General features: G+C 45.1%; 1 protein-coding gene across 3 annotated transcripts in view; it reads right to left on the reverse strand.

Moving 5' to 3' along the window:
* Positions 1 to 201: 201 nt before the first annotated feature.
* Positions 202 to 18,435, reverse strand: part of ASB18 (ankyrin repeat and SOCS box containing 18) — a 71,691-nt gene continuing 53,457 nt past the window's right edge. For 2 of the 3 annotated variants that reach the window (XM_070786936.1, XM_070786935.1), the window contains 2 exons: positions 2,389 to 2,502; positions 202 to 525 (listed from right to left, as the gene is read on the reverse strand). In XM_070786936.1, coding sequence (XP_070643037.1) covers positions 340 to 525; positions 2,389 to 2,502 — 300 coding nt within the window. In that variant the 3' untranslated portion in view covers positions 202 to 339. The remainder of the gene's footprint in view (positions 526 to 2,388; positions 2,503 to 18,435) is intronic. The other variant, XR_011565960.1, reaches the window with a different exon arrangement.

Consider the following 18,435-nt stretch of genomic DNA (forward strand, 5'->3'; position numbering starts at 1 on the left):
ACCGACTCGATGGACATGAGTTTGAGTAAACTCCGGGAGTTGGTGATGGACAGGGAGGCCTGTCGTGCTGCAGTCCATGGCGTCGCAAAGAGTCGGACACGACTGAGCCACTGAACTGAACTGAACTGAACTGTAGAAAGGTACTTTGTGATACATGTGCTGTGACATTCACAGTTTCAATTCTCACAAGCAACGCTGAGAGAGGCAGAAAGGGCTTTTATTGCAACTCCCCACCCAGGTGGAACCTGAAGCGGGGTGAGGTCTGTGCACTGTGTGGGTGGGAGGTCCCATCCAAGGCCCGTCAGAAGAGCACAGCGCCCTGGGCCACGCTGCTGGGTTTCAGTGCAGAACCCCCTCTGGCTCCAGAAGCAGGTAGTTTTGCAGGGACTCCGGCAAGGGCAACAGAGGTACGAGGGAAAAGCACTTTCTGCCAAACGATTTCCTGATGGCGCAGCGGCAGAGATGCTGCAGACAGCGGGGTGTGTGGGCCAAGGCGAAGAGGGACCGGTAGAAAGCCTGGTGCATCTGAAAGAAGGTGGGAAGTGTCAGTCTGGGCACGTGGAAGCAGCACACTTCCTTCTTTTTCCCAGAGAGAAGAGCCCTGATGACACGGGGAATCCTCTCATGGCTACTGATAGAGAGAGAGAGCGTGTGTGTGTGTGTGTGTTAGTCTCTCCGTCATGTCCGACTCTTTGTGACCCCAAGGACTGCAGCGCACCAGGCTCCTCTGTCCATGGGATTTTCCAGGCAAGAATACTGGAGTGGGCTGCCATGCTCTCCTCCAGGGGATCTTCCTGACCCAGGGATTGAACCTGGGTCTCCTGCATCACAGGCAGATTCTTTACCATCTGAGCCACCAGATCCTACCCAAAGCAGGTCTGGGCACTTTTCTGTAGGGTGGCTCCTGCCAAGTCAGAGGGAAGTCTGTTTTGGGTGATCTCAGATAATACGGGTCATCTCCTCGAATTCCTAATCTGCACAGGGGCCTTCCCAGGCGGCACTAATGGTAAGTTCAGTTCAGTCGCTCAGTCGTGTCCGACTCTTCTCGACCCCATGAATCAGAGCACGCCAGGCCTCCCTGTCCATCACCAACTCCCAGAGTTCACTCAGACTCACGTCCATCGAGTCGGTGATGTCATCCAGCCATCTCATCCTCTGTCGTCCCCTTCTCCTCCTGCCCCCAATCCCTCTCAGCATCAGAGTCTTTTCCAATGAGTAAAGTCTTCACATGCGGTGGCCAAAGTATTGGAGTTTCAGCTTTAGCATCATTCCTTCCAAAGAACACCCAGGACTGATCTCCTTTAGAATGGACAGGTTGGATCTCCTTGCAGTCCAAGGGACTCTCAAGAGTCTTCTCCAACACCACAGTTCAAAAGCATCAGTTCTTCAGTGCTCAGCTTTCTTCACAGTCCAACTCTCACATCCATATATGACCACTGGAAAAACCATAGCCTTGACTAGACGAACCTTTGTTGGCAAAGTAATGTCTCTGCTTTTGAATATGCTATCTAGGTTGGTCATAACTTTTCTTCCAAGGAGTAAGCGTCTTTTAATTTCATGGCTGCAGTCACCATCTGCAGTGATTTTGGAGCCCAAAAAAATAAAGTCTGACACTGTTTCCCCATCTATTACCCATGAAGTGATGGGACAAGATGCCATGATCTTAGTTTTCTGAATGTTGAGCTTTAAGCCAACTTTTTCACTCTCTTCTTTCAAAGAATCTGCTAAATAAGCCACTTGCCAATGCAGGAGACCTAAGAGATACAAGTTCAACCCCTGGATCAGAAAGATCCCCTGGAGGAGGGCATGGCCACCCACTCCAGTATTCTTGCCTGGAGAATCCCATGGACAGAGGAGCCTGGAGGGCTACAGTCTGTAGGGACGCACCGAGTCAGACACCGCTGAAGCAAATTAGCATGCATGTGTATAATCTGCACAGGACTCAAGTCAATAAAACATGAGGGGCCATTTTCTAGAGGCTTCTACAAAAAAAAAAAAATTTCTTTCTTAATCAACAGTCACCTGTGGACTTTGTCATGTATAAATGCAGTGCCCGCAGCTGCTTCGGTCGTACCCTGAGATGTCAGAAGGTGAAGTGGACGCACAGGAGCCTGGATCTCCATGGCCCACCCTCCCTTGGACACTGGTTATGGAGCCCTGACCTTCCTAAGCCAGGGTGTCCTTGCAGCCCACAGCACCCCAACCATGGGCTGAGTCAATACTGAGCTTCCGGGAGAAAAACAGAAGCAGACATGGCCCCGGTTTGCCCTTCTCTTTCCTTCCCCAGATGTTTCATCCTTTTCTGGATGTGAGTGCAAAACCCCACCTAGGAGAACAGAATTAAGACAACAGTCTGTACTAAGGAGGAAGAAGGGGCCGCCCCCTCACCTGAAACACTTCTTTGGGGATCACGTCCTTCCAGGACTCGGAGACGCGGAGCTGAGAGTAGGAGTTGAAAAGAACCTCAATGACCGTGGGGACCGCTGCGCAGCTCTTCAGCACCTGGTCGGAAACAGTGGGAGACACATTTTGAGTGCAGGTGGGAAAGGCTGGGGAGGTGGGAGCGGGTGCCTGCATCCCGCTTCAGCCACTTCCTGGCTGTGTGACAATCCCAGTAACAATACAATAAGGTCATGGTCAGGCCCCAGGCGGAGTGCATGGAGAAGCTCAGAGCAGTCTGGGCCAAGGAGTTCCCAGGGGGAATATGCTGATGCAGGCTCTCTGGTCTGGAAAGCTGTTCAGAAAAAAGGAATCAGAACGGCTGGGGGAAGTGGGGGATGGGGTGGGGAAGGAGTCTGCATAAGGATGGCATTCCCAATTTCTGGTTTCAGTTTTCTAGTGTGTCACGAAGCTGGGGGAGAAGAGTTGCTTTGCTGTTGAATTTTTTTTCTCCCCTTGGCCTTTCTGGTTTACTTTTGTAGTCCCTACTGGCCAAGGGTGCTTGTTTTCTAATTTGCAAATTCTGCAATTCAGGTCCATTGGCTTCATCATAAAGACGGAAAGTGTTTGCTTTTTAAAAGTAGAAATCTTTTGTTGTCATCGTGGAGAAGTTTGAAAGTACACAAAAGTAGACTGAACAGTAGGGTAAACCCTCGTGTACCCACCATCAGCTCATGGCCCATCCTGCCCTTGCCACATTTCCAGTCCCCTCTCCCTCATGTTATTTTAAAGCAAATTCAATGTAGCCTGTTATGTCATCTATAAATATTCGTGCTGTCTCTTAAAGGACGTTTAGAAGAAACACAAATGCAGAATCATTGTAACAGCTGAGAAATTAACAATAGTTCCTGACTGCGTGCATGCTAAGTCACTTCAGGCATGTCTGACTCTGTCGATTCTCTAGACTACAGCCCACCAGGCCCCTCTGTCCATGGGATTCTCCAGGCAAGAATACTGGAGTGGGTTGCCGTGCCCTCCTTCAGGGGATCTTCCCGACCCAGGAATCCAACCTGTATCCATCTATTCTGCATTGACAGATGGATCCTTTACCACTAGCACCATGTGGGAAGCCGGTTTCTTAGTATCATCTAATATATACTCTATGTTTAAATTCACAAGTTTCTCTTAAATGCCATTATATCAAAACAATCATTTGTTTGCTTGAATAAGAGTTCAGATAAGCCCAACACCTTTACACTGGTTGATACGACGTATTTTCAGATCTCTCTTTTTTGTTTTGTGTGATTTATTTGTTGAAGAAACTGGGTTATTCGTCCTGTGGAGTTTCTCACTGTTGGGATTTTGCTGATTGTATCCCTGTGGGATGCCGCTTTTTCTCTGCTTTCTGTAAATTAGTAGTTGGATTTAGAAGCGTGATGGAATTCAGATTTGATTTTGGGGAAATCCCATGGACAGAGGAGCCTGGTGGGCTATAGTCCATGGAGTTGCAAGAGTCAAGACGTGGCTTAGCAACTAAACGACAACCGGGCAACTTCATTATTCTGTTTCTGAGGTTTGGGATTTACCAAGTGCTGTGAAACTGTTCTGTTTCTGTCTCAGTTGAGAAAACTGAGGTTATGCCATTTTTTTCTGAGGTCAGGCACCAGATAGCTGCAGTAGACAACAGTCAGAACCAATGACAAGCCTGGCCAGCATCCTGCTCACGGGCTCCTGAACACACTCAAGGCAGTTGCTCTCTTTACACCTGCCTGGCTTCTTTTGGGCTTCCCTGCTGGCTCAGTTGGTGAAGAATCTGCCTCCAGTACAGTAGAACCAGGTTCGATCCCTGGGTTGGGAAGATCCCCTGGAGGAGGAAATGGAAACCCACTCCAGTATTCTTGCCTGGGAAATCCCACTGACAGGAGGCTGGACGGGTACAGTCCAGGGGTGGCAAAAGTCAGACACTTACTGACTAAACCACTACCTGTCTTCTTTCAGATGTAATACCCCTTTAAGATACAGTCAGACACTTACTGACTAAACCACTACCTGTCTTCTTTCAGATGTAATACCCCTTTAAGATATAGAAAGTGAGAGTGTCAGTCGCTCAGTCACGTCCAGCTCTTTAGGACTCCATGGACCCGCCAGGCTCATCTGTCCATGGGATTCTCCAGACAAGAATACTGGAGTGCGTTGCCGTGCCCTCCTCCAGGGGATCTTCCTGACCCAGGGATCGAATGTAGGCCTCCCTCATTGCAGGCAGATTCTTTACCACCTGAGCCACAGGGAAGCCCAAGCAAGATTTTAAAATTTCAGATTTCTCTTTTTCCGAGATAACCCCTATCAACATTTTGTATATACTAAGGTTTTATGTATTTAGAAAGGAATTAGTATAAAAGACAAAAATGAGCTAGTGATTTGCATACTATTTTGAAACTTGACTTTTCATCAAAATAGATTGTGAACAATTCAAAAATTACAAATGAGCATTTAAACATTATTTTTAGTGGCCATATAATTTTGTATGAATGTATCATAATGAATTCAATGAGCTAACTATTATAAGTTGTAATATTTTTTTATCTTATCAACAATGAATACCTCTGAATATAATTTCTCTGTGTCCAACCTTTCTTATTTAGATTGCTTATACTGAATTGCTGGAAGGAGAACTGCAAATCAATGAGCGTGTATACTTTTTTCCCCCTTTTTAATGTTTGTTATTTTCCTCCATAGTTTTTATTTATTTAATTGGAGGCTAATTACTTTACAATATTGTGGTGGTTTTTGCCATACATTGACATGAATCAGCCATGGGTATACATGTGTCCCCCATCCTGAACCCCGCTCCCACCTCCCTCCGCATCCCATCCCTCTGGGTCATCCCAGTGCACCAGCCCTGAGAGCCCTGTCTCATGCATCGAACCTGGACCGGTGATCTGTTTCACATATGGTAATATACATGTTTCAACGCTATTCTCTCAAATCATCCCACCCTTGCCTTCTCACACAGAGTCCAAAAATCTATTCTTTATATCTGCGTCTCTTTTGCTCCCTTGCATATAGGGTCATCATTACCATCTTTCTAAATTTATATATATATATATGTTAATATACTGTATTGGTGTTTTTCTTTCTGACTTACTTCACGCTGTATAATAGGTTCCAGTTTTATCCACCTCATTAGAACTGACTCAGATGCGTTCTTTTTAACAGCTGAGTAATACTCCATTGTGTATATGTACCACTGCTTCCTTATCCATTCCTCTGCCAATGGACGTCTAGGTTGCTTCTATGCCCCAGCTATTGTGCTGTGATGAATACTGGGGTACACATGTCTCTTTCAATTCTGGTTTCCAATGAGAGTGTATACTTTAAAGGTCTTAAAACATACTGTCAAACTGTAAGTGTATAAGTCGTTACCCCTTTTGAAGAACTGAGTATGAGAGAACCTCTTTCTTCCTACACAGATCATCTCATTAATTATTTAAATTTGATAGGCACAAGTTGAAATATTTGCTTTTGGTTGACATTTGTCTTTTTTAATGAATTGCTAGATTATGTCTTTTGCTCATTTTTTCTATACTGTGTTCTTTTTTTATCATTGTGAGAGTGGCTCAGTCATGTCCAACTCTTTGCAACCCCATGGACTAAAGAGTCCTTGAAATTCTCTAGGACAGAATACTGGAGTGGGTAGCCTTTTCCTTCTCCAGGAGATCTTCCCAGCCCAGGGACTGAACCCGGGTCTCCCACATTGCAGGCAGATTCTTTACCAGCTGAGCCACAAGGGAAGCCTCACTGATTTATAAGTATACTTTATTTATTAATGTTATTTTTAAGATAGAAAATAATTTTTGCAAATAATGTTTTATCCTCCTCAATATTAATATTTATTTTCCTTGTCTTATTATATTGACTAGAGCTTTAAAATTGAATGTTAAATAACAGTAATTGATAACAGGTATCATCTAAATTTAATAGGACTGCCTCTAAACTTTCACCATAATCTTGGATAGTAGTTTCACATAAATTTGTGAATTTATTGACAAAATTTATTCACAAAAAATAAATTTTGTGAATTCACATAAATTTATTGTTGTTCAGTTGCTAAGTTGTGTCTGACTCTTTGCAACCCCATGGATTGCAGCATGTCAGGCTTCCCTGTCCTTCACTATCTCCCAGAGTTTGCTCAAATTCATGTCCACTGAATCAGTGATGCTATCTAACTATCTCATCCTCTGCTGCCTCCTTCTCATTTTGTCTTCAGTCTTTCCCAGGGTCAGAGTTTTTTCCAATGAGTCAGTTCTTCCCATCAGGTGGCCAAAGGATTGGAGCTTCAGCATCAGTCCTTCCAGTGAATATTCAGGGTTGATTTTCTTTAGGATTGACTGGTTTGATCTTCTTGCAGTCCAGGGGACTCTCAAACGCCACAATTCAGAAGCATCAATTATTTGGTGCTCAGCCTTCTTTATGGTTCACTCTCACATCCATACATGATGACTGGAAAAAACATAGCTTTGATTATATGAACCTTTGTGAGCAAACTGGTGTCTCTGCTTATTAATATGCTGTCTAGGTTTGTCATAGCCTTCCTTCCAAGCAGCAAGCATCTTTTAATTTCATGGCTGCACTCACCATCCACAGTGATTTTTGGAGCCCAAGAAAATAAAGTCTGTCACTGCTTCCACTTTTCCCTATTTGCCATGAAGTGATGGGCTTTAGTGTAGTCAATGAAGCACAAGCAGATGTTTTCCCAGAACTCCCTTGCTTTCTCCATGATCCAACGAATATTGGCAATTTGATCTTTGGTTCATCTGCCTTTTCTAAACCCAGATTGAGTATCAGGAAGTTCTCAGTTCACATACTGCTGAAGCCTAGCTTGAAGGATTTTGAGCATAACCTTTCTAGCATGTGAAATGAGCACAGTTCTATAGTAGTTGGAATATTCTTTCACTTCTTTGGGTTTGGAATGAAAACTGACCTTTTCCAGTCCTGTGGCCTCTGCTGAGTTTTCCAAATTTGCTGACATATTGAGTGCAGCACTTTGACAGCATCATCTTTCAGGATTTGAAATAGCTCAGCTGAAATTCCATCACCTCCACTAGCTTTGTTTGTAATACTGCTTCCTGAGGCCCAACTGACTTCATACTCCAGGATGTCTGGCTCTAGGTGAGTGACTACACCACTGTGGTAATTTGGGTCATTAAGACCATTTTGTATAACTCTTCTGTGCATTCTTGCCATCTCTTCTTAATCTCTTCTGCTTCTTTTAGGTCCTTACAGTTTCTGTCCAGTACCCAAGTATTGGATTTTGAACTCTTTTATTGACTCTTTCATTGACATAGTTCCTTTAGTTCCATTTCTTCTAAGGAATTCTGGCCCACTGTAACAGATATAATGGTCATCTGAATTAAGTCTGCCCATTCCCGTCCATTTCAGTTCACTGATTCCTAAGATGTCAGTGTTCAATCTTGCCATCTCCTGCTTGACCATGTCTAACTGGCCTTGATTTGTGGACCTAACGTTCCACGTTCCTATGCAATATTGTTCTTTACAGCACTGGACTTTATTTTCACCACCAGACCCATGCACAACTGAGTGTCGTTTCTGCTTTGGCCCAGTGTCTTCGGTCTTTCTGGAGCTATTAGTAACTGCCCTCCGCTCTTCCCCAGTAGCATACTGGACACCTTCCCACCTGGGGGCTCATCTTCCGGTGTCATATCTTTTTGCCTTTTCATATTGTTCATGGGGCTCTCCAGGCAAGAATACTGGAGTGGGTTCCCTCCTCTAATGGACCGCATTTTGTCAGAACTCTCCACTACCTGTCTCCATGACCTGTCTGTCTTGGGTATCCCTGCATGGCATGGCTCATAGCTTCCTCGAGTTATGTAAGCCCCTTTGCCATGACAAGGCTGTGATCCATGAAGGGGATAAATACTTTGTTCTAAGTTAAGGAAATATCTTTGTATTACTAGATTTATGATTTAAGTTTTTAATGTTTTCTAGCCAAATTGCTCGGAGAAGGTGATGGCACCCCCTCCAGTATTCTTGCCTGGAAAATTCCATGGATGGAGGAGCCTGGTAGGCTGCAGTCCATGGGATCACTGAGAGTTGGACACGACTGAGTGACTTGACTTTCACTCTTCACTTTCATGCATTGGAGAAGGAAATGGCAACCCACTCCAGTGTTCTTGCCTGGAGAATCCCAGGGCCGGCGGAGCCTGGTGGGCTGCCGTCCTGGGGTCACACAGAGTCGGACACGACTGAAGTGACTTAGCAGCAGCAGCAGCAGCCAAATTGCTACAAAAAGATTATCCAATACTGACCTATTTTGCCTTTCATAAAACAGTCTCTATTTGGCTAGTCTTCTAAATAGAATGGTAGATTCAATTTGTTAAGATATTTTTCATCTTTTAATAAATAAATTTGCTTTACAGTTTTAGCTTTTTGAGCTATTAACATTACTGTCAAGTTTTAATGTCACTCAGCGTTAACTTAGTAAAACTGTCTGAGATGATTTCTGTATTTTTAATACTCTGGAAGATTTTGAAAAGTAGATAATTATAGGAAATAAGAAAACATGATGGACTTTGCATTTGAACCTTTAGCTGCAGGTGATAATATTTTCAATTTTTTCACAGTTACTGGCATATTTTATTTTGATTTATTCTTGGCTTAATTTTGTTCATCTATATTTTCCTGGAAAAAAAAGAAATTCAGCATTGCAAGTGTACTGGTCAGGGTGGTAACAGGAAACAGAGGGCACATTTAAGGTAGGATTATTCCAGGAGGGTTATTGATACAGGGCTTGTTTAGCCAGGTGTGTGTGCAGAATAACCACGAGGAGCAGCGCTTTGATACAGAGCTGGCAGTGGAGCTGATTCCCACTCCTGGGCCTGCAGGGTGAGAGAATGGAGCGGGTGACTTACCAGGAGCAGAGATCTCTGGCTAGGGACACTCACACCAACCTCAAGCTGAGAGGGTACCTGGTGAAAACACCCTCTGACCTCACTCTCCTTCCTCCCCATCTTCTGGGACACTGCCCTGATGAAGCCCAGGGAGCAGAGAGCCAGGAGACTTGCAGATGGGTCCATGCAGGTGGAGAACAAATCTGGATGGGGACGGTTATGTGCACCGTATCTAGGAATAAGCACCCTTTCCCATTTGAAATCACTGTGATTGTCTCTGCACTGTGTTCTGCATATTTAATGTCTTGCTGGAATTCTATTTTAATTATTTGTCAAGCAATCAGCTATTGGATTTCTTTGATCAATTCTCTTTAAAAATATTCCTATCCATTAATTTTTGCCTTCATCTTATTAATCCTTTTCTCCTTTTCTCTTCCCAGCTCCTTGGATTGACCACTCGGTTTACTTGGCAATATGTTTTACCTTCAGTTCAGTTCAGTCACTCAGTAATGTCCGACTCTTTGCGGTCCTATGGACTGCAACATGCCAGGCTTCCCTGTCCATCACCAACTCCCTGAGCTTGCTCAAACTCATGTCCATCAAGTCGGTGATGCCATCCAACCATCTCATCCTCTGTCGTCCCCTTCTCCTCCCGCCTTTAATCTTTCACAGCATCAGGGTTCACTTCAGGTGGCCAAAGTATTGGAGTTTCAGCTTCAACATCAGTCCTTCCCATGAACACCCAGGACTGATCTCCTTTAGAATGGACTGGCTGGATCTCCTTGCTGTCCAAGGGACTCTCAAGAGTCTTCTCCAACACCACAGTTCAAAAGCATCAGTTCTTCAGTGCTCAGCTTTCTTTATAGTCTAACTCTCACATCCATACATGACCACTTGAAAAACCATACCCTTGACTAGATGGACCTTTATTGGCAAAGTAATGTCTCTGCTTTTGAATATGCTATCTAGGTTGGTCATAACTTTCCTTCCAAGGAGTAAGCGTCTTTTAATTTCATGGCTGCAATCACCATCTGCAGTGATTTTGGAGCCCAGAAAAATAAAGTCAGCCACTGTTTCCACTGTTTCCCCATCTATTTGCCATGAAGTGATGGGACTGGATGCCATGATCTTAGTTTTCTGAATGTTGAGCTTTAAGCCAACTTTTTCACTCTCCTCTTTCACTTTCATCAAGAGGCTCTTTAGTTTCACTTTCTGCCATAAGGGTGGTGTCATCTGCATATCTGAGGTTACTGATATTTCTCCTGGCAATCTTGATTCCAGCTTGTGCTTCCTCCAGCCCAGCGTTTCTCATGATGTTAGTAGTAATAATAAATATGTAGGTGCCATAGTACTCTGGTGGAGGAATCACCAGGTGCTAGAAATGACACCTGAGTTAGACCTAGGTTTGCAATGGTGTGGTGAGTTGATCAAGGAAAGATTTCTGCAGGAAGTGACATTCAAGGTAAGACATGGAACAGCAGTTCCAAAAGATATGGAAAGTTCTGAGGAGTAGGATGTTCAAGGTATAGAAAAGAATTATCAAACATGGGAGGTGAGAAGGAACAGAAAGTACTGGCTGTGGGACTTCCTTGGGGTGCAGTAGATGAAGGTTTGCCTGCCAATGCAGGAGACACAGGTTCCATCCCTGGTCTAGGGAGATCCCATGTGCTGTGGAGCAACTAAGCCCATGCACCAAAACTGCTGAAGCTCAGGCTCCCTAGAGCTTGTGACCCCCAACAAAAGAAGCCACTGCAGTGTGAAGCCCACGCATCACAATGAACAGAAGCCCCTGAGCTGCAACTAGAGAAATTCTCACAAAGCAGCAAAGACCCAACGCAGCCAAATATAAGTGAATAAGTAAAATTATACATATATAAAAAATATTGACTGCGATGTGAGGTTTGACACGGGGGGTGGGGTGGGTAGTGAGAATTGAGACTGGAGAGGACAGCAGGTCAGAGCCAGAAGTGTGCTGTCGGCCACGATAAGAAGCTAGACTTTATCTTCAGGGCACTGGAAAGCCCTTGAAGGGTGATGAGTGGAGAAGTGACAGGGTCAGATTTTAATTTTAGAAATATCACCATGGCTACAGTGTTGAGAAGAGTTCCACGGGGCCATATTGGAGGCAGAGAGTTGAGTTACAAGGATATTTTTGCAATCTAGGGGAGAGATTTGTGCATGTTCAGTCACTCAGTCGTGTCTTACTCTTTGTGACCCCCTGGACTGTAACCCGCCAGGCTCCTCTGTCCACGGAATTCTCCAGGCAAGAATACTGGAGTGGGTAGCCATTTCCTCTTCCAGGGGATCTTCCCAACCCAGGGATCGAAACAGGGCCTCTTACGTCCTCTGCATTGACAGCTGCCTTCTCTACCACTGAGATGACTGTGGCCCAAACTCAGCTGGTGGCAGCCAGGATGGAAAAAGAAGAAAGACTCTGAGAGAGATTTAAGAGGTTGAGTTGAGAGACTCTGCAGACTGAGTTTCCCATTCCTGAGACGGTCTTTCCCCATCATCCCTTGGGCAGCTGGAGTACGCTCATTTCATTTGGCCTTCAGCCTCCCCTACCCCACCCAATCAGCCCTTGCCAAGAGCACCCCTGAGCTGGCTCCATCCCTTCATTCTTTCTGGAGTTATTTCTCCACTGATCTCCAGTAGCATATTGGGCACCTACTGACCCAGGGAGTTCCTCTTTCAGTATCCTATCATTTTGCCTTTTCATACTGTTCACGGGGTTCTCAAGGCAAGAATACTGAAGTGGTTTGCCATTCCCTTCTCCAGTGGACCACATTCTGTTAGACTATTCTTAGAAGAAGTGCGGTAGCCATCATGGTCAACAAAAGAGTCTGAAATGCAGTACTTGTATGCAATCTCAAAAATAACAGAATGATCTCTGTTCGTTTCCAAGGCAAACCATTCAATATCACAGTAATCCAAGTCTATACCCCAACCAGTAATTTTGAAGAAGCTGAAGCTGAATGGTTCTATGAAGACCAATAAGACCTTTTAGAACTAACACCCAAAAAGATGTCCTTTTCATTATAGGGGACTGGAATGCCAAAGTAGGAAGTCAAGAAACACCTGGGGTAACAGGCAAATTTGGCCTTGGAATACGGAATGAAGCAGGGCAAAGGGTAATAGAGTTTTGCCAAGAGAATGCACTGGTCATAACAAACACCCTCTTCCAACAACACAAGGGAAGACTCTACACATGGACATCACCAGATGGTCAACACTGAAATCAGATTGATTATATTCTTTGCAGCCAAAGATGGAGAAGCTCTATACAGTCAGCAAAAACAAGACTGGGAGCTGACTGTGGCTCAGATCATGAACTCCTTATTGTCAAATTCAGACTTAAATTGAAGAAAGTAGGGAAAACCAGTAGACCATTCAGGTATGACCTAAATCAAATTCTTATGATTATACAGTGGAAGTGAGAAATAGATTTAAGGGACTAGATCTGATAGATAGAGTCTCTGATGAACTATGGATGGAGCTTCGTGACATGGTACAGGAGATAGGGATCAAGACCATCCCCATGGAAAAGAAATGCAAAAAAGCAAAATGGCTGTCTGGGGAGGCCTTACAAATAGCTGTGAAAAGAGGAGAAGTGAAAAGCAAAGGAGAAAAGGAAAGATAAGCATCTGAATGCAGAGTTCCAAAGAATAGCGAGGAGAGATAAGAAAGCCTTCCTCAGTGATCAATGGAAAGAAATAGAGGAAAACAATAAATGGGAAAGACTAAAGATCTCTTCAAGAAAATTAAAGATACCAAGGCAACATTTCATGCAAAGATGGGCTCAATAAAGGACAGAAATGGTATGGACCTAATAGAAGCAGAAGATATTGAGAAGAGGTGGCAAGAATATACAGAAGAACTATACAAAAAAGATCTTCACGACCAAGATAATCATGATGGTGTGATCACTCACCTACAGCCAGACATCCTGGAATATGAAGTCAAGTGGGCCTTAGAAAGCATCACTATGAACAAAGCTAGTGGAGGTGATGGAATTCCAGTTGAGCTATTTCAAATCCTGAAAGATGATGCTGTGAAAGTGTTGCACTCAGTATGTCAGCAAATTTGGAAACTCAGCAGTGGCCATGGGACTGGAAAAGGTCAGTTTTCATTCTAATCCCAAAGAAAGGCAATACCAAAGAATGCTCAAACTGCTGCACAATTGCACTCATCTCACACACTAGTAAAGTAATGCTCAAAATTCTCCAAGCCAGGCTTTAGCAATACGTGAACCATGAACTTCCAGATGTTCAAGCTGGTTTTAGAAAAGGCAGAGGAACCAGAGATCAAATTGCCAACATCCGTTGGATCATGGAAAAAGCAAGAGAGTTCCAGAAAAACATCTACTGCTGCTTTATTAACTATGCCAAAGCCTTTGACTGTGTGGATCACAACAAACTGTGGAAAATTCTGAAAGAGATGGGAATACCAGACCACCTGACCTGCCTCTTGAGAAACCTATATGCAGGTCAGGAAGCAACAGTTAGAACTCCACATGGAACAACAGACTGGTTCCAAATAGGAAAAAGAGTATGTCAAGGCTGTATATTGTCACTCTGCTTATTTAACTTATATGCAGAGTACATCATGAGAAACACTGGGCTGGAAGAAGCACAAGCTGGAATCAAGATTGCCGGGAGAAATATCAATAACCTCAGTATGCAGACAACACCACCCTTATGGCAGAAAGTGAAGAGGAACTAAAGAGCCTCTTGATGAAAGTGAAAGAGGAGAGTAAAAAAGTTGGCTTAAAGCTCAACATTCAGAAAACTAAGATCATGGCATCTTGTCCCATCACTTCATGGGAAATAGATGGGGAAACAGTGGAAACAGTGTCAGACTTTATTTTTTGGGGCTCCAAAATCACTGCAGATGGTGATTGCAGCCATGAAATTAAAAGACGCTTACTCCTTGGAAGGAAAGTTATGACCAACCTAGATAGCATATTCAAAAGCAGAGACATTACTTTGCCAACAAAGGGCCATCTAGTCAAGGCTATGGTTTTTTCCAGTGGTCATGTATGGATGTGAGAGTTGGACTGTGAAGAAAGCTGAGCGCTGAAGAATTGATGCTTTTGAACTGTGGTTTTGGAGAAGACTCCTGAGAGTCCCTTGGACTGCAAGGAGATCCAACCTGTCCATTCTAAAGGAGATCAGTCCTGGGTGTTCATTGGAAGGACTGATGCTAAAGCTGAAACTCCAGTACTTTGGCCACCTCATGCGAAGAGTTGACTCATTGGAAAAGACTCTGATGCTGGGACGGATTGTGGGCAGGAGGAGAAGGGGATGACAGAGGACGAGATGGCTGGATGGCATCACCGACTCGATGGACGTGAGTCTGAGTGAACTCCGGGAGTTGGTGATGGACAGGGAGGCCTGGCGTGCTCTGATTCATGGGGTCACAAAGATTCGGACACTACTGAGTGACTGAACTGATGACTGATTTGAGTTGTTGTATGACAGAAACCAACAACAACATTGTAAAGCAATTATCCTTCAATTAAAAAATAAAAAAATCTGTAGATGGGGAGTTCTCTGGTGGTGCAGTAGTTAGGTTCTGGTGCTTTCACTGCCAGGGACTGGGTTCAGTCCCTGGTTGGAGAACTTGGATCCAGCAAGCCACATGGTACGGTCCAAAAAAAAAATCTGTAGATATTTAGTTGTCCTATGATAATACTGCAGAGACCTCAGAGTGCAGTCTGATTCTTACTCCTTTAGGATCCTGTTTTCTACTTGGATGCCTTGCTAGGTCTTTCTGTGCCTTTTTAGAATGCTTTTGCTAGACTGTATACAGGTATGTGTCTCCCATCACTGATTTGCAGAGAACATCCATTCAAGTCCTACACTTGAAGACTTTTCAGTGCAGGTACGTTTTCTTCTATTATGTCTTTGATGATTATTTCTGATCCATTTGCTGTAGGTTCTTCAATAACGTCACTTATCTGTGAGTTGGCTCTCTGCCCTTTATGACTATCACTTTGTCTTTTAGTTTCTTGACTTTTTTTTTTTTTTTTTGCACTTAAGAAGATCTTTTAACATCAGTCCTTTGTAGTGAACATTGTGGTTGACTTCCCAACACTCCAGACAATTAGATTAATTCAATCATGATCATTCTATTCTCGTTACCATTTAATGGTTTGGGGAAGGGCAAGTTTAAGCCAACTGGAGTCAATAAAACACAGAGAAGGACTTCCTCAGGGTTTCTAGAGAAAAGCAGCTGAATCTGAACAGGAAGCTGGTTGGAACAGTTGTTGGAAGCCATTTAGAGACCAAGAAAAGGACCATTTTGAGGGCAAGGTTGACTTACTGAGCTTGGAAGGCATATGGTTCTTTGATGATGTCACTGACACTCAGAAATAACCAATCGAGAAGCCTGTGTTTCTTGTTATGAGAGATTCTAGGGGGGCTGGAACCAAGCCAGGCAGGGGCTGCCTGGCAGAGGCTGTGACTTTGAGAAGGAGCTGTCTGGGGATACTGGAGTCATGGAGAGGAACGTGTTGCTGTAGAAGCTACTCAGGATGGAGGAAGGGGACAAGAAACACCTTGGCTTTATTTCTCCCTCCACCTCCAATTTCCCACGGTGTCTCCCCTGGCTGAACCCAGCCAGAAACCAGCTATGGCTTAGGGCTATGTGTTAGCTTGAAGGGGCTAGCCACAATGCCCACACCCTGTCAGGATGCAGAGTAGAACAGAGACAGCAGGGACTGGATCTGGGGGCACACAGACAAATAGCACAGCACCCTCACTCACATCCTTGGTTTGATTCTTTATGGATCAGTTCTGCATTTTACTTCCTTTAATGTCATCTAAGAAAGCTGAGCACTGAAGAAATGATGCTTTTTAACTGTGGTGTTGGAGAAGACTCTTTAGAGTCCCTTGGACTGCAAGGAGATTAAACCAGTCAATCCCAAAGAAAATCAGTCCTGAATATTCATTGGAAGGAGTGATGCTGAAGCTGAAACTCCAATACTTTGGCCACCTGATGCAAAGAACTGACTCATTTGAAAAGACCCTGATGCTGGGAAAGATTGAAGGCAGGAGGAGAAGGGGATGACAGAGGATGAGATGGTTGGATGGCATCACCGACTTGATGGACATGAGTTTGAGCAACCTCCGGGAGTTGGTGTTGGACAGGGAAGCCTGGTGTGCTGCAGTCCATGGGGTCACAAAGAGTCGGACATGACTGAGTGATTGAACTGAACTGAATGTAATCTAATCTACCATTGTGTTGTTGCTTTCTTGGTATAAATTTATCTCCTCCATCTTCCTTTTCATGTCATTCTGTTGACTTCTCATCTTGTTTGGTTTTATGGATTTAAAGGCTGTATCATCTTGCATGCCATACAGGATGGCACACAGGCATACAATTTCTCAGATTTTCTTCTGGATCTTTTGATGAGAGGAACAGATTTCCTCTCTATTCTCAGGAAGCTATCTCATTCTTTTTTCCTGCTCCCCCATGAATCCATTTATTTTTCTCTATATTCATCTCTGGTTAGGGTTAGATCCAGACACGAAGTCTGTGGACACGCAGGGGAAGTCCATGGTCCTTTCCTCTGTTAGCCTTTGAGACGGTGGAGGGGCAAAGTGGAGGAAGGCTGGTAAGGGAGACGCCCAGCCCAGGTCCTAGTCTGTACACTCTCCTGGTCACCTGTGCTTCATCAGGAGGCCTCTTCCTCCCACCCTCCCCCCAGCAGAGTCAGCAGGTTGCTATGCAACCTGGGTTCCTCAGTTTCCACCTCTGCACTTTTTACTGCATCTCCCACAATGCACTGCACCACCACCGGCATCCACGGCTACTTGGCGGACTTAAACGTTTGCCTTAATGTGTACTTGATTGCCTGAGAACTTAGGGCCATGCAGCAGAGGTGTGCTGGCCCTTCCTGACTCAGACATGAGGTCTACCTAACGGTGCACGGATTTGCTTTCTCCCCCTCTTCCCCTTCCTTCCATCCTTCCCTCCTTCCCTCCTCTCATGTATGTCTTCAGAGATACTTTAACATGAAGACAGGAGCAGATGCTCTTTGAACCTGGTAATCATATTACCATTATTGTCTCTAGTCCCTTTCCTACCCCAAATTTGTTTTTTCCCTAATCCATGATGGTCACAGGAGAAGGCAATGGCACCCCACTCCAGTACTCTTGCCTGGAAAATCCCATGGATGGAGGAGCCTGGAGGGCTGCAGTCCATGGGGTCGCTGAGGGTCGGACACGACTGAGCGACTTCACTTTCACTTTTCACTTTCATGCATTGGAGAAGGAAATGGCAACCCACTCCAGTGTTCTTGCCTGGAGAATCCCAGGGATGGCAGAGCCTGGTGGGCTGCCGTCTATGGGGTCGCACAGAGTCGGACACGACTGAAGTGACTTAGCAGTAGCAGTACAATGGTCACAAGGCCGGGCTTAAATGGGCTTTAGAGAAGGAGAGAGACAGAATGAGCACAGGGGGCTGGGCTGCAATGGGAGAGCCAGGCAGGTGTGCAGTCTCCCAGCCTTGCACACCATGGTGGGCTCTTGATGAGCTGGTATTTCTGGCTTACGCGAACCACCAGTAACATGCATTTCCCCGGAGCACAACAGCCCCTGAACCCCACCGGCCCCTTTTCCACGTTGGGAGGAAATGCCCCGGTAAAGAGAGTAGTTCACACTGGACCTCTGCACATGTAGCCTGTCTGTCTTTTGAGGTATTCTAGGCAGTTCCTACGTCTTCAGACCTTCCTCAGGCCAACCTGGACCCTCCAGCTACCCTCCCATCAGCCCTCTCACTTCTCAGCAAAAGAGTCAATGGCTCCCAGTGACTGCATGCAACCTGGACCTCCCCACCTCCCCACCCCCATTCTCTGAAGAGCTACCCTCCTCCAGACCCCTCCTCCCGGGGTCACGGACTGTGACAAAGTCTTATTGCCTGTCTCTGGGAATTCATTTCCTGTCTCTCTCTGTTCCACCTCTCTGGGGCTCCAAGCCCTCCCCGCCCCCTGACCAGCCCCCACCCCCACCCCCGCATCCCCTCGTGTTTGCCAGGCAGCTGGCTGCCTTCATTATTTCTACGCCAACACGGTTTAAAAATCTCCGCTGCCTCCTTGCTGTCTGCCAAGACGCGGCGGCCGCATCACTCTGACAACGCTGATGTC

The sequence above is a fragment of the Bos indicus genome, chromosome 3, assembly GCF_029378745.1.
Source record: "Bos indicus isolate NIAB-ARS_2022 breed Sahiwal x Tharparkar chromosome 3, NIAB-ARS_B.indTharparkar_mat_pri_1.0, whole genome shotgun sequence".
NCBI lineage: Eukaryota > Metazoa > Chordata > Mammalia > Artiodactyla > Bovidae > Bos > Bos indicus.